The sequence below is a fragment of the Cynoglossus semilaevis genome, chromosome 7 (genome assembly GCF_000523025.1).
Source record: "Cynoglossus semilaevis isolate Cse_v1.0 chromosome 7, Cse_v1.0, whole genome shotgun sequence".
NCBI lineage: Eukaryota > Metazoa > Chordata > Actinopteri > Pleuronectiformes > Cynoglossidae > Cynoglossus > Cynoglossus semilaevis.
In genome coordinates this window covers 8,602,646-8,618,247 of record NC_024313.1, presented here as the reverse complement: position 1 = coordinate 8,618,247, position 15,602 = coordinate 8,602,646, and the positions used below count along the sequence as shown (strand labels likewise).

Sequence of the window (15,602 nt, the reverse complement as noted above, 5' to 3'; positions counted from 1 at the left end):
ATAAACAGTAAGGCCACAACTATTACAACAGAGTTTATATATAGGTGCTGGGACAGCTTGTAGAATGTAAACACCGTACAAGAAGTGATCCCTCAACAAACACATCGCTAACGTTTATACAACTGTTGCTTCTAGAGAAAACCACAAGCAAGTACAAACCAAAACCCCAGCCTTACTGTGAAGATGCGCCGTCCTGTCCGGTCAAATGTGACACAATATACAGAAGACAAGTGTCCCAGAATCCTTTTGTGCATCTTCATGTGCTGGTATACAGCAGTGGGCACCAGCTGCCTAAGACGGTACGAACCATTCAGTCGACGGCCGTGGCTTGTTTCCACTGAACGTCAAGAAAGAAATTTACACATTAGTGAGAGCAAAAGTGACCACATCAATGCTTCTTTCATCCTCACAACATCAATGTTTATTTAAAAAAAAATAAACTGAATCATCTGCACAGTACCTTACTGTTTTAAACCTGGAAAAGTGTTTTGGATTTTCTATTTAAAATATACAAGGGTTTTCTTGCTCACCAATGTTAGGTGGGCTCCCATAGATAACTGGTGGCTCTGGTGGTCGCCCACAGTGAAGTGCAGCCAGTGCCGAGCCCTTCCACACAACATTTTTGCAACCTGGAAAAGGAGAAAGTGTCACATTCTACACATTGCATAGATAGAGCCATGTCTTGGGATTTTCTTTCATTTTCAGCACACAGGAGAGACTGCATTTCTTCAGGCTTAACAGGCAGTTCATACGTACACAGATGCCGTAAAGCATCTGTGTCTTTTCCTGACAGTATGGGTTTAAACGTAAGCACATCACTAAGGCTCACGACTTTCATACATACAGCACATGCACATACTCACTCTTGCTGGTACGAAGTAGATTCTGTCTGCCGGCACCGAGCAGGCTGACAAGCCCAGGCACGCTGGCAGGAACCTCCCTTTCCAGCAGAGGACAAACTCTGGAGCAGACCTGCAGCAGGTGCTCTGGACTGATGTGTCTGTAGAGTCTTACCTAAGCAAATAAACACATGCACACAGTAAAGGTCTCCGTTTGCACTCAAATTGATATGACACCACACCATCGGCGATGTGCAGAGCAGTGTGTTAAAAAGAGAGCGGGCTGTGAATGAGCCACTGCCAACTACTGATGAATCCAGACTTAGAAACACCCACCACTCGAGGGTTAGCGTTAGTAATGCCACCAATAAGAATTTAGCAGTTGCATTGAAAAATAAAATTTGAGAAGATAGAGATTTAGCCCACACTTAATTATAGCGTAAGTTGAATAAAATAACAGTTTATCATTTAGCATTTAAAAAGGACAAAACAATGTAAATTGACTTTTAAATCACGGAAAACAAATCTGAATGATCAAGATAAGCTAAGCACAAGGTCACAGTCCAGTCAAAAAATCAGATCCAGGATCATTAAAAAGCATATTAAAAAAAACACATTTTAATTAAATTGATAAAATTATATGTGCAACCAAATCCTTGCTGAAATGCAATGTGTCTCTTAAGAGACCACAGTGCAGCACAGCAGCAGAGCAGCAAAGAAGGGGGTGTGGCAGGAAACACAAGCACAAGTAGAATGAGAGCCACGCTGTGCTGGTCAGACCTAAGGACACACACTCCTGGATGGCCTACATATAGAGTGACAGAAAATAGGATGTGTCTAGTGATGCATGCAGCTCACTGTTTATGACACAGATATTACAGAGTGTTCATTCAGATAAAAAAAGACAGAGGTTGGTTTCTGACAGGTCTGATTTAAATGTATGCTCTGGATCAAATGAGCCTCGAGTTAAATGGTTCCACCTTCTACACAGATCCACACTAGACCTTTAACTGAACGCTCGGTCCCACAAACACGGAGGATAGAGGAGAGGGAGAGAGAAAGCGAGACACACACACACACACACACTTAATGACCCCTTAATTGCTTTCAACATCCTCCCTGCTTCAGAGACGTGATCAGTGTTTCCAAGCAAACAGGACACACACGTACACACCTTAAGCAAAACCATGAAAAACAAATGAATTTAGATGTATATACATAATAAATATGCAGCATTTACACCATGCTTGTAAAGGGTACTGGATTAGGTGCACACACACACCCCCACCCCACAACAGCACCTTCAGAAAGCACATGGTCTAATGGAGAGTGCAGGGGTTTTGAAAAAACAATGTCTTTTTCAATACAAATATTACACTGCTATATAAAACTTTACTCAGTGAAATAGATTAGTGTGGCGAAATGTACTATTTTATCTTATTACTATCTTATGCTGTATTAATTTTCAAAAAGATAATTAATAAATGAATATATTAATGGCCGTTATTGCACGATTTGGTAAAATGATTAATAAAAAATACTATTATAATTTATGCATATAGTAGTAGTCTCCCTGATCACTATGTATATGATTCATGCAAAATCAATCTAATTAATATACCTTAATTATTTTGCCTCAATTAAGTGTCCATTACTGCAACATTGCTTATTTTTTGCAGCCGCCAACTGCACGCAGCATCTCGAACAACCGTTGTTAACAAATATATATATAAATATATATATATATATATATATATATATATATATGATCGCTTTGTTTCTATATTCGCCCTGATAAGTAAAATAAGCCTCCGATGTATTTTTAATGGATGGAATTATGCACAATAGACGGGATGGAGGCTGAGAGACTCAAGACGGTAGGAGGAGGAACGGAGAGCTGAGTGAGGCAGGCGGGCAGGAAGAGAGCGAGAGAAAACACACACACGCAGGCAGAATGACATGCACTCTCGATCATTTCCTAAAACATCTACATTTAAATCCACTTCGAGGTGCATCACAAGCCATCGACCAGTGAATATCACTCATGCTTTCGCAGAAATATGTGAAAATCGAAAAAAAATACTGTGGAATAGATCGACTACGATTAATTGTTTTATATAAAAAAATATAAAAGTGGTAAATCAGTACAAAATTAAGAGATCGACATCCAGGTTTTAAGCAGGTCGAATCAGAATAAAAATGTGAGTCATGATTAATTCTCTCCACGCCCCCATGCGTAAAAGGCTCTTTAAGGCGAGTCCAGTTTGTTTACATGACATTATAATGGCAATTAATAACACGATTAAAATGCACCCGCTCCTAATGTTACCTCTCATCTCCACATGCAAAGACCTGCGACTTCCACCCGAGCTGGGACCTCCAACCTCAACAACTGCTCTCTCAAACAGGACTCCAAAAACAACCACAGCAGTGTCTGACAGCGCAGTGGAGAATTACTGAACAAACTGTTTATATTCTCCTCCGGAAAAGTCCTCCTTTCTAACTATTGTCCCTGAGTGTTATTCAGTCCATGCACAGAAATTATGGTTGTTGCAGGACAAGAGCGCCTCCATCTACTCTCTGGCTGCTGGCGCAGGGAGTCCCTCCTCCGGATCCTGGCGCTCCTACACAACAGCACTTATGACGTATCAACATTTCACACTTTTTCACAACAACTATTAAAACCTTCAGAATGGGCATGCAAACAAACCCGCACACCAAAGTGCACACAAGATCAGCCTTCAGCCCCCAGTGCCCCAAAACGACCCCGACCTGCAGCCAGCTTAACCAGTAAATCCCCCTTTCCACATTTGCCTTCACCACCTGATTTAAAAATTGCGGGAAATTCAATTTTTATTTTGCTCTCTAAAAACTTTTTCCTCAGTTATACAGCACCCTTACCAAATTTTCGTAGGTCCCAGGGTGTTCCAGCCCCGTCCAGTCCACTCTTTTGGGCAGCAACTAAAGTGGAAAAACATTGTTGAGTGTGATCAGCCGGGTCACAGATGAGCACAGTGATGTTTTTAAAGAGTAAATGATAAATCAGAAGAAAAGGCAACATCACAAAGTACAGTGCAGAGAGACACATCTCTCTCCTATTGCTTACTGCTTACCTCCTTCTCCTCCGCCTCCCTTATCAGGGTCTGAAAATAGGAAACAAATGCAATATTACTCTTCGTGACAATTTCAGACGTGTTATAAATTATCCTAAAATACATAAACACCGACCTCGGCGGCTTTTTGACACGGTCCAGCTTCTAGAAATCGGGCTATTAGGAAGTACAGTTCTGGTATGGTTGGAGGGAGAGAAGAGGACGGGGAGCTGCGTTAGAAGAGGGTATCGAGGAGATTGGGAAGGTATTAAAACACCCATGACACATTTCACCGAACTGCCTTACTCACCAGAAGTCAACTGCGCGATGTGTGTACTGTCTGAAGCCATTTTGGTGTTGTTTGCCAGGGCAGCGCCAGAGCCTGTGTGCTGGGTCTAGGTGGCTGCCCTGTAGCTGTCACTGTTTATCCACCAGGAAGAGGCAGCCTCCATTCAGCTACGCTCACATAAAGTCCCGCCTGCGTGAGGTATCCCTGCGCCGAGCAACAACTAGGGCCCGCAGTGCAAATTCGCTTGCAAAACGCTCTACTTTCTTGTCAATGCTTGATTGTCTTACGGTTTTGGTCCAGAATGTGCAGCTGGGGAAATTTTTACAAGGGCTGATAACGTGTAGATAACTGTTTGTTTGCACCCCCTCCCCCTCAAAGGAACAGGCGCAAGCCCCCTGCGGATGAACACACGCGGCGTGTTTCACACACTCCAGTGTAGAAGGGAGGTAGAAATGGCAGCTTGCAAAAGGAGTGTACGCGCTGCTGCAGAATGCTTTTTATTCTTTACCTACGCTACATTTGTTGTGCCTGTTGTAATACATTAGTATTTACTACATCCTTAATTATTGTGCAATTTTGCGCAATGAAAATTTTAACGTTATTATTATTTTTGAGATGCGGATGTAAAACATGGCTCCCGTGCTTGTTACGGATTCCTCTGCGTTTTTAGGGTTTCATCAGCGTTTCATCAAGACATTTGTTATTGCTGTGATATTCCTGCGTATTTATCTTGAACTGCTGTAGTCGTTATTGCGTTGTTTTTGTGTAACTGCAGGTTAATTTAAAATAAAAAAACACCCACTCGCTATTTGAGTCATTTTCTAAGGAAGTCGTCCATTTCTCTTCCAAATACAGCCAGGCAGTAAAATGGGGGAAGGGTTAGGGAATAAGGAGAATGCAGCTTAATGAATGAAACCTCGTGAGTTACAGGAATTTATTGGCAGCGAGACATTATTGCAAGAGGATCCATCTTCAAGCATTAATAAAGAAATGGTGGCACTGCTGCACACAACCTGTGATCTTAACACGAGATGTGTGAATAAAAGTGACCCACACTAAGGAGCCTTTAAATCACACCAAATCATGTTTCTCCAAACACACCAATTAAACAATTAAATCATTCAACGCAACACCTGAGTAAAACAAAAACTATGTTTTATTTAGTGCATAAACAGGCTTCGCCTAAACAATAGGGAATGTCAGTTATTCCCTTAGTAGTTGTTTTTCAGCCTGGCTATAACACCTTTTCTAAAAATAAAAATTGGATTTAATGTGTGCAATAATTTTAAATGTGGACACGTGGATTTTTGTTTTTATTTTTATATGTATATAAGGTAAAATAGAACATGGCAGTGTAACAGCAATAATGGTCTAAAAAGTGTGTGAACACTGGAGGTGTACAGAAACAAACATCTTTTGGAAAATTGATTAAAACATACAGGGTCCATGCAGACACCAGCACTTTTGCGATTTTTAAGACATGAATACACACCATAAATTTAAAAAAATATATAAACTCAGTTCAGATCAAAGTAGTAACATTGTCATTATTGCATGCTTTCTGCTAACAGAGTATGTGCATGGCTCCACTTTATTTTAGTATTTGTCTTTTGACAAATGTTCCTGCATATTTCATTAAGATTGATTTGTTTGAAAATGAATTTCAGTGTATTATTTAAAAAGCTGTGTATTTTCACTCTGAGGAAAAACTAAGAATGATATCCATTACTTTTATAAGACGTATAACGATCCCTTATGTGTGTCACTGCATGTTATTACATGTGTTATTGTATGTAATGTATGTTAGTACTTTTTCTGTTTTTTTTCTTTTCTTACAGGTTTATTTCCCAAATAAAGCAGATCAACAAATATTTGTGCATGAATCAATGTTGTTGATTTTCTTAATAAATTAAAATTTTTGACATCAGCAATAGATAAGAAGTTCAAACCTTCACTGAAAACTCTCCAGGGAAATGACCCATCATCAAATTGCTCAACAGCCATATTAGCTGCAAATTTAATGTCTGCATACACAAACTGACTCTCCATTTTTATGACCTTATTATGCTGTAATTCATCATTTTACAAAAAATCAATTTATATTGTAGCTTAGGAGACAATCAGACACATTTTATGACCAAAATGCAGCTGTAAAACCTCAATACTGTTTTGACTTCTGCCTCCATCTCTATTAATATTACAATCTTGGAGAAACATTGACGAATCCACAGTGGGTTAGCACCAACTTTGAATGTATTAATTTAATAATTTATTCATTAAACAGAACATTACATCAAAAGTACAACACTAATGTGATGCCACATGGCCTACACAACTGTGTCAATAGGACAGTCACAAAAAGCCCAAAAGCTGTCAGATAGTACTTGACCTCATCTTTGTTTTTAATTACGCTTCCTTGCTTTAATTGTATCTAACTGTCAGCTGTGACAGTTGGTTCTCTACACCTCTATTCCATCTTTTATTCAATTCCCTGCAGTTGATTTATACATCACCTAAAGTGTAGTTAGGATTGTGCTAAATGACATGGCCACAGGGAGGCATGCTTCCTCTGCAATGCTCAGTAGAGTAAAGGACATGTAGGGTCAAAGGTTATCCAGAGGGCTTAGTGAAGTTCACACTTTCATTTTTTCTCACATAGACAGAAAGTAATGATAACAAACTTAATTAAACGTCCCCAGACATTAGGATCAACTCTAATCAAACTCTACAATGTCATTTAATTAACTGTTTAATGAAGCAGCTTAATTTGTACATATACACAATAAAATGTGTGCTCTGCATTTAACCCAGTGGAGCAGTGGCCTGGACTTTACTGGTATTTACTCAATGCACCCAAACACACAAGAGACTGGGATTTGAACCAGCAAACCTCCAACCAGCTTGAGTTATTAACATTTGCTGCTCGGGTCTTAAAAATAAAAATGGTATTTTAGGAATATAGTGAATTGACTCCAGCCATCCAGCCATTTTATTAGTATATGTTTTACTACAGATTTTAATGCATAGTAAATGTGTATGTTAGACAGGATACATTTGCCTTTACATGATTATGCTCAGGCTCATGTATGAGCAAAGGCCATGGGTTACCATGAGCCCCATCTGCGCCATTTTAATCCACAAGGTCACATGAACATATTGTATGGATTTTTTAATTTTGTCAAATCTGTTGACTTCTCCCTCCAGAACTTGTCCACATGTTCAGATAAACCAATCACTGGTCTGCCTGGCGACGGCCAATAATGCAGTGAAAAGACTTCCATTGGCCTCCACCACTCTAACAACTGCTGACCTTTCACTTCCTGACACAGCAGTTATATTTAACACATCACACACACACACACACACAAACATACTGTTCATACAACAGCGAGAGCTTCTACGAACATTTTCGGTGCTCGTAAAGACATATTATTGCAAACATTCCTAAAAACAGACCACACATCCTAAGGCTGCTTGTTGATTTTGCCGTACAGGTACATAGAAGATGGCGTGATCTTCTAGTTGTAACTCGTGTGTTATACCACCGACCAGCCGCTGGCCCCTATTAACCCTGAAAGAAGGGTTAAGTGGTAGGAAATGGACAAATGCTTGAAAATAGGCTGCTGTAAAACTAGAAAAGGAGACGACAAAAGAGAAAGTCCAAACTGACATCAAATTTTTGTTTTATTTCAAAATATTTTCCCAACAGAATGAAACTACAGGGTCCAAAGCCAATAGTCATCTAAAACAGAAGCACCACTCATTATTGCTATGTCACTCTGCTGCGTCCGGGGTGGGATGGGATGGGGGGGAGTGATGTAAAGGAGCAAAGTGAACAATGTCAAACAGACTCACGCAAACATTCATGCCCATACACACACATACAAAAGGAGCAAGGTGAAACACAATGGATGTGATTCTGAAGTTGTTATTGGTTGTTTTTGTTTTTTTTTCTAAAAAAGCTGCACATTATACTACATGGTGACTGAGGTCTTGGTTTGTTGGAGCTCCGCAGGCGAATACTGCTGACATGTTATTGCACCTGCTTGACTTAAACTGAGAAATGTCAGGAGATCTAACATATCTTCTTATTCGTCAACATGCCTGATTATCTGGATGCTAATTTGTTGGGTGTTTATAACAAATTCAAGGAGCTGGTTTACAGATGACCCAGTGGCCCAGCTTTAGCCCCACCTACAGGCACAATGAAGATCATTTGCAGCTGCCCAGTGAAACCAATTCACTTGTGAGGCGTAATGGACAGTGTTGTAGAACGGAGGATGGAGGAGAAGTGAACAGAGACATACTGTGGGCGGTAAGATGGGAGGAGACAGAAAATACAGTATGGGTGGAGGGGTGCTGGTTGTCCATCTCAACTATCACAAATCTAAAAAAACCTGCATGGTACAAAAATCATCAATAAAAAAAGATGCTTTGCTGCCATGGAGTCAGAGGAGACGAGCCTGCGGACGCGTCCGTTTCTTTATGCCTTCTCATCAGCTGCCTCGTCCGTTGCCTCAGTTACCTGGAGGGAGAGTTAAGGTGTTACGTCACCATTCTAGGTTTTAGAAAAGCCACTGAAGAGTTGAATCACAACTTTTGGTTTGCTTGTTTTGCTTTGGGTCACTTATTTTCAACCCCTTCCCGTTTTATAAATGTAACAGTTTTAGTCTTTGGCCAGCTGTAGTTAAAAATAACCTTGATAACCTGAAATGAGGCCACGTGGCCTTCTTCTAGGTTACAATGTTTTTTTATTAATTATTATTCTTTCAACAACAGATTTTATTCCACATACAAAATGTATAAAAAATATTCATTGTTAAACATGGGTGAAATTTTAGGATAAGGGCGACACAAGCTTGTTGAATTTAGAATCTTGAAGATATATAAATAAGCCTCACTTTGCACACCAACTCTCTGCTTAGAGTCATCAGGATGTAAACATGTCGACCTAACAATCTTCAACATTGCAAATCTTTTAACTGAACTAAAACACTGAACAGTAGCCAACATCCTGCTGCGTGTACACATTTGTCCTTGGCCCACTTCACTGCACACAGCAAAAAAAAAAAAAAAAAAAGTCAGAAATTCTCTTTGACTGTCCTTACTTTCATTCTCCCCGTTGTTGAATCAAAGACACACACACCACCGCAGGGCACACTGGGTTAATGTTTGTCCCATTATTGGGCAATTACACAATTAAAAACACTGCATGTTAGTCATCGAAAACACACCGTCCGCCAAATCGACACGATCGGTCGTACCCTTAACTTTAACAGTTTCACTCTGCCCTCTGACCGACATCAGGGAGGGAGCTGCGCTTCTGAAGGATGACACATTGACAGACGTACGAGACACGTAGATCTGTGTGTGTGTGCGTGTGTTTGAGTATGTGTGTGAGCATTCAAGCAAGGATTGAGTTGTGATTATGATCAGTGACAAAAACCACATGTGTGCGTATACATATGGTAATGTTTACACATTAACAAACAAAAGGAGTAGAAATTGTTATTCTCTTTTTTTCTCTGAGTGAAGTCATCATTGATTTAAAAAAAAAAAAAAAAAACATATTCCCCCCCATCGTACCTCATTGGTCTTGGTGTCTCCGTTCTGGGCAGGACCATCTTCCTTCTTTCCCTTAGCGCCACCTTTCTTTGCCTTTGTCCCCTTATCTTGGGCCACTTTCTGCATGGACAGCACAAGAGGAAACCTTAGCATTTTATTGTATATAACAGGCTTCATGTTGTTTTTTTGTATCTATTTATTCATCCCATTTTTTCCTATGAAAAAAGACTGAAGTCATTTGAGGGTGGGTCTCATTTGGACGTGAGGTTTTGGCAAATATTGTGACATATCCCAATTCCTTTAGTGTAACTCTCTCATGCTCCTCTGGATTTGATTGTCTTTAGTCTGAAAGGATTGTTGAGGCTTTAGGCCAGGTCAGTCAATAGCAGTCACTTAAGTCTTTGGAGATTCACCAGGTTAAAGAGTGATTTGGATCATTGTTCCAGTCTAAGGCAAAGAAAATAACTTTCTGTATTGCTGCCGACCACTTGGATATTTCAGAAAGTTCTAGTTTTGTCTCATCAGATTAAATGATGAACATTTAAGATGAGCTTGGAGATGTCTTTTCTGACACTATGCTAAGAGCTTGGCAGCTGTTTCAAATATTTTCATGAAAACATCAGTTGATAGAGTTTATTTTAGTAGAAAAATTATAAATGAGCCTTCTGGGCGTAACAGCCATAGTTTTGATGCACACAAACAAGCAGTGAGAAACTTGCAACCACCTGCATTTGTCAGTTGTAAATTAATGGCGCGGGTGTGTGTGTGTGTGTATGTGTGTGTTTTGTTTTGTTTTACCTTAACAGCGGCCTTCTTAGCCTTGGCCTCAGGCTCGGATGGAGCAGGTTTCTGCAAATTACACAAATGCTTGTTAGGACTGTTTAAACTGTCCTTGTTTGACATTAAAGTGGATCTGGACTATAATTCTTTAGTTGCTATTTATTTTTGCTCTTTTTGAAATATTTAAGTACATTTTCTTATTATGGGAAATTCAAACCCAATATAAATTTAAAACCCACTGATTGGTCTGTAAAAAGTCTGTGTGAAAAGGGAACATGCATGCATGCAAGTCAACATAGAAATCCCAACTCTGATAAGGACGATTGTCTGTTTAGCGAAGCTGCATGAATTCATTAAAATCCACCCGGAGAACTGACGTTACATCATGTGATATTCATTGCTCCTGATAAAAATCATCGTGTAGTACAGTCATGCAGACTTCTACGCTATATTAAAAAAAAAAGTTGCAGCAACGTAGCATAACAGCCGGACAAGGACGACAGAAAAAAAAATACATGCATATTGTACATACGTGCAACACTGAAGCAACACAGATATATATATATATATATTTTTGCACAGATAAAGCCACACAGATGAAAGAAGGTAGGACAGGGATGGAGGTGAAGACAGTGTGTGGAGAACAACACTTACCACTGACAATCTCTCTGACCGTCTGGTTGGCTACAGGAGCAAGGCATAATCAGAGAGAGAGAGGGAGAGAGAGAGGGGGGGGGAGACAGTAAGTGACAGGGAGAGATCAGTTGTATTGTTATGAGCCGAACTGCTCAGTGACTGCTCCAAGGGTAACACACATTCATCTGTCATGTGTCACTCCCTCAATGTGTTAAACACAGCACACAAACCAGGGTTCACACACCCACACAAGGAACGCACGTAAAAAAAAAAAAAAAAAACAACAAAAAAACATGTACCTCTTGTTTTGGTTTTGTGGCTTTGGAGGTCTCCTTCACCTCAGCCTCCTCTGGTGACTGCAGTTACACATGAATTACATTTATTAGGCAACTGTGTACAGCCACACACATGAAAATACTCACTCAGAAAAACAGTCATTTGGATCTCATCCACATAAATTATTTTTTTCAGTTACTTTGAGGTCAATTATTATTATTTAGGACTAGTGCAAATGATTATAAATGGCTCAGCAGATGTGGAAAAGGAAAAAAACAACAACATGAATTCAAATGCAATTATTGGGTAACTGAGCCAAAATTGATTATCTCTATTTACATTTTTTAGCAATACAGAGGAAATGTGTTGGTTGAAAACTAGTGGCGTTATAAATTTTAACTACTCTCTGAAAATACACAGTCACAATATAATGCGTGAAATAATGATAAAGGTCACTGGAGAAAACCATTGTTATTGTGTTTAGACAGTCATTAGACTGTGAATAAAACCTTTGCTGCTCTTCCTTTGGTTTATCATGACAGTTTCACACTGTAACCTATACGATACTGAATATGCATTAAACAATAGGCAGATGTTACTATTATTAATAGATTTAATATTGGCTGCACGTTAGTGAAGATAATAGGATCAGCCATTGGCTGCATTAAAGACTCCTTGTATTTAATGCAGCCAATGGCTGGGCCTTTCAGCATCCACTGAACATTGAATAGGATGCTGGATTATTCTACTTCAATATTGCTACAAAAACACATTGAGTCAAAAATGAATGTCACTGACTACACCAATTAAATTTAAATATAATTATTCATGTAAACAGCTGATATTTTTCTCTTATTTTGTTAAACACACCACACATGTGCACCATTTTAACTAGTACCACAACTACTTGATTGCTTGACTGTGAAAACCAGCTCACAGCCACTTCAATCAATTCTGTGTGAAATCCTACAATAAAAAAAAAACAACAGATGTACAGCCAAGGTATCCGTATAATCCTTATTTTTATTTCTGCATGACTGCCGCAGGACCTTGTGTCTATTTGTTTTGCTCTAAGTTACTGTACTTTCATTAAGATTTCACTATTTGTTTAATCAAAGTGTGATTAATCGGTTAATTGTTTGTATTTACTGACATTTTTCCTCAACGGTGATCACATTCACTCCATAAATCAGACTATAAACCTAGAAATCTGGCACTCTGTTTAGGTAAAATTTAAATGAAATTATATACAAATTTATGTATCAGTGATCCAGATGTTGGCTATTTCTGATATCACTAAATTTCACTAAAATCAAAAATATTGTAGTGTATTTGCGCCACTACAACAGGATTACTCAAATAAACAAAACTATAATTTCTTGATTTTAAGATATATTACATTTATTTACAACAATAGGTTGATCAAATATAATGATTTTATTATGTTTTTGTTTATTTTGACACCTTTCTACATGTTTTTTTTTTTTTTACATTCAAGACCCAATATTTCCGCTGAAGGCAGGTAAAAAAATGTGTACGACCGCGCCAACGTATACACACAGTGGTGTACACACACAATGTTTTGTCAGCCTGCAGGTTGCCCATCGCATCATTTGCATGTGGGGGACCTCCGCCCCTGCAGGGCCCCCATTCTCTGTCCTCAAAGGCGAGTGTGCGCAGACAAAGGCAGGTTTTAGATGCTGGAAAAGCACTGACACAATGCACCGCAGCCTGTCGGGCTCTGCTGTGTAGACAGTGTCACGGTCTCTGTTAACACGGCAGCAATTGTCGCTGATCCGCGCTTTCTTTCCTCATTCCTTTCTCTTCATCTGGATCGGGTTTGTTCAACCGACTTGGCGCCTACCATTCCTGACGAGCAGCGAATAAAAATAAGACGGGGAGGTGGTTATCTTTCCCCCCGAATGTCTTTACATTATTCACTACCTGTAAATATTCTCCGACGCCTCAATGGCGCTCAGATTACTAGTCATTACGCACGTCCCCTACTGGTTTTACGCATCCATTTATCCAGTGGGTCGATCTGACTTTCACCAGTGCGCACAGTGGACCGGGAAATGACAAGTAAAACGACCTCAAGAACGGCCATTGAGATAAGCACAGGGAGGTTTACGGTGTAAAGGGATCAAATGTTGTTGTTTTAAAACACCACACACACAAACGACGCAGTAAACAGATCCGGAGGCTTTAGATCAACAAGACGCTTCCCCAAACTTTGGCATCACCTCACCTGCCTCGACGTCGCCACTGAAATCGCGCACCGCTATTTTCGTCAAAGCAGAAAAAAACTACATTGAAGTGAGCTGCACGGCACAAAACCACACTCACCTTTCTCTTCGGCATTTTACGCGTGATATATTATCCACAGATCGCGGTAATATATATATATATATATGTAAAGTCAAACTATACGGCGCAAGAGAACTGAATTTCAACTACCTCGTATTACAGGATCAATATCTAAACACCTTCGGTAATATGTTGATTATATGCACTCCCCAAAACTCTATACCCCATCGGCCATTGGACAGAGGATTCAAAATCATCTCCCGTGCTGACTCCCAATTGGCTCATCGGGCATCTGTGTAAATAATACATCGACAGTGATTGGCTCCGCGCCCTTTGTGCGCAAATCGCACCAGACAGCGATGGTTGAAAGGGAAAGTGGAGAGCGGCCAATGTGAGCCAGGGCCGGCTCTCGGTGAATCTGGGTAATGTAGGAGAAAAAGAGAAAGAAGAGCGAGAAAGAGTGGGAGAGAGCTGTAAATAAAACACAAAGGACCAGAACAACGGGGACAATGGAGCAGTGGACCACAGACAAGCACCAGAAAAGTATTTATGGATCTAGAACTGTCTCAAAAAGAAATACACAAACAAGGATTTACAAATGTATTTTGAAAATTCACCAATGTATTTGGAATATTTACAAATGTATTTTGAAAATTCACAAACGTATGCATGTAAAGATGTTTGTTAGCTTAATACAATACATTTGTGAATTGTATAACCTGCATTTATAACGTGCTTTTAATTTGTAAATCTCCCTGCATTTTTGTTTTGTTGTGGATTCGTCTAGCGGCGACCAGATAAACAAATGCATTTTTTCTACATACCATCAGCAGCCAATCAGTTGTCTCGTTCGTTTGCAGCCAATCACACGACTGTATGCTCATTAGGTGCTTATGTGACGTCACTTCACCGCGCCACAGATTAATCTGCCATAACAGAAATGGCGTCTGGAATCGGCAGTGGAAAGCGTTTGTGTATAAAGAAATAGAAGGAATAACACGAGATACGAAGTTGTGTGCTTTACTAAGTAATATTTCGGAAGTACAATAACGCCATTCATGCATACATTTGTGGATCCTTGTTTGTGCATTTATTCTTTATGAAACTGTTCTAGCTCCATAGATAATGACGGCAGTGCAATACAAAAACAAAAGTACTTGAACAAAAGGGACAACACAGTTTCATACAATGGATGGTTTCCTCGTGCCCATTCTTTTAAATATACGTCTAAAATAGCGAGAGAACACAAACTGATTAGCACTAACTTTCTGACCAGTATGTTTATATGTGTAAAGTGTGTATAGTTGCATATAAATTACGCCCAGTAGGCTAAATCAACAGTCAATTTAGAAGCTAATTAAATATTCTATTTTGACGAAAGACTATTAAGTACACGTTTTTTAATGCAAGGAGATATCCCTGTTTTAAGTAAAAATCCAGTAACCAATACAAAACCAGGAAAACAAATGTCTTGAGAAACTACAGAATAATTCTTTTCACAAGTTTTGAGAACAAATATTAGCCTGAGAGACTCATTTTTATGTTTCACCAATACAATGACAAAACTACTCTGTAACTGATAGAACAACATTCTTGAACAACAACACAATAAATATAGAACTCCCAGGTCAAATGGTTTTAAGTCTTGTCACTGTTACGTGTGGACATCCCAGGAAGCAGACAGGGCCCAAATGCAATACCAGGAGAGACCCTTCACAAAATGTAAATAAACAAAACAGGACAAGGCAAAAAAAAAAAAAAAATCCAAAAAACTATCATGCATGGACTGCAACAAGGCATGCAATTTTCTTTGTAACA

At 39.4% G+C, this 15,602-nt stretch overlaps 2 protein-coding genes across 4 annotated transcripts in view; both read right to left on the bottom strand.

Annotated features, from left to right (window-relative positions):
• Window positions 1-5,459, bottom strand: part of phip (PHIP subunit of CUL4-Ring ligase complex) — a 28,332-nt gene extending 22,873 nt beyond the window's left edge. Inside the window, exons 1-7 of the mRNA XM_008313196.3 lie at window positions 4,242-5,459; window positions 4,068-4,126; window positions 3,953-3,982; window positions 3,741-3,800; window positions 864-1,014; window positions 531-629; window positions 177-337 (exon numbers count right to left, since the gene is read on the bottom strand). Of these exons, the coding sequence (XP_008311418.1) occupies window positions 177-337; window positions 531-629; window positions 864-1,014; window positions 3,741-3,800; window positions 3,953-3,982; window positions 4,068-4,126; window positions 4,242-4,281 (600 nt within the window). The 5' untranslated portion in view covers window positions 4,282-5,459. The remainder of the gene's footprint in view (window positions 1-176; window positions 338-530; window positions 630-863; window positions 1,015-3,740; window positions 3,801-3,952; window positions 3,983-4,067; window positions 4,127-4,241) is intronic.
• A 2,427-nt stretch (window positions 5,460-7,886) lies between these two features.
• hmgn3 (high mobility group nucleosomal binding domain 3) lies at window positions 7,887-13,993 on the bottom strand. Of its 3 annotated transcripts, none has more exons than XM_025056639.1 (7): window positions 13,824-13,993; window positions 11,501-11,557; window positions 11,220-11,249; window positions 10,584-10,634; window positions 9,807-9,905; window positions 9,485-9,584; window positions 7,887-8,745 (listed from the first exon to the last, which is right to left on the bottom strand). In XM_025056639.1, exons 1-7 carry the CDS (start codon window positions 13,836-13,838, stop codon window positions 8,738-8,740), a joined length of 360 nt encoding a protein of 119 aa, XP_024912407.1. In that variant the 5' UTR covers window positions 13,839-13,993; the 3' UTR covers window positions 7,887-8,737. The 3 variants fall into 3 exon arrangements, with proteins under 3 accessions (XP_024912407.1, XP_024912408.1, XP_008311419.1); XM_025056640.1 differs by having other exon boundaries at window positions 9,485-9,543; window positions 13,824-13,989; XM_008313197.3 differs by lacking the exon at window positions 9,485-9,584 and having other exon boundaries at window positions 13,824-13,980.
• Window positions 13,994-15,602: the final 1,609 nt, after the last annotated feature.

Coding starts and splice junctions, on each gene's coding strand:
- hmgn3 (XM_025056639.1), bottom strand. Junction 10,635..11,219: donor GGTCAGAGAGATTGTCAGTG/GTAAGTGTTGTT, acceptor TGTAATTTGCAG/AAACCTGCTCCATCCGAGCC. Junction 9,906..10,583: donor CTAAGAAGGCCGCTGTTAAG/GTAAAACAAAAC, acceptor CTGTCCATGCAG/AAAGTGGCCCAAGATAAGGG.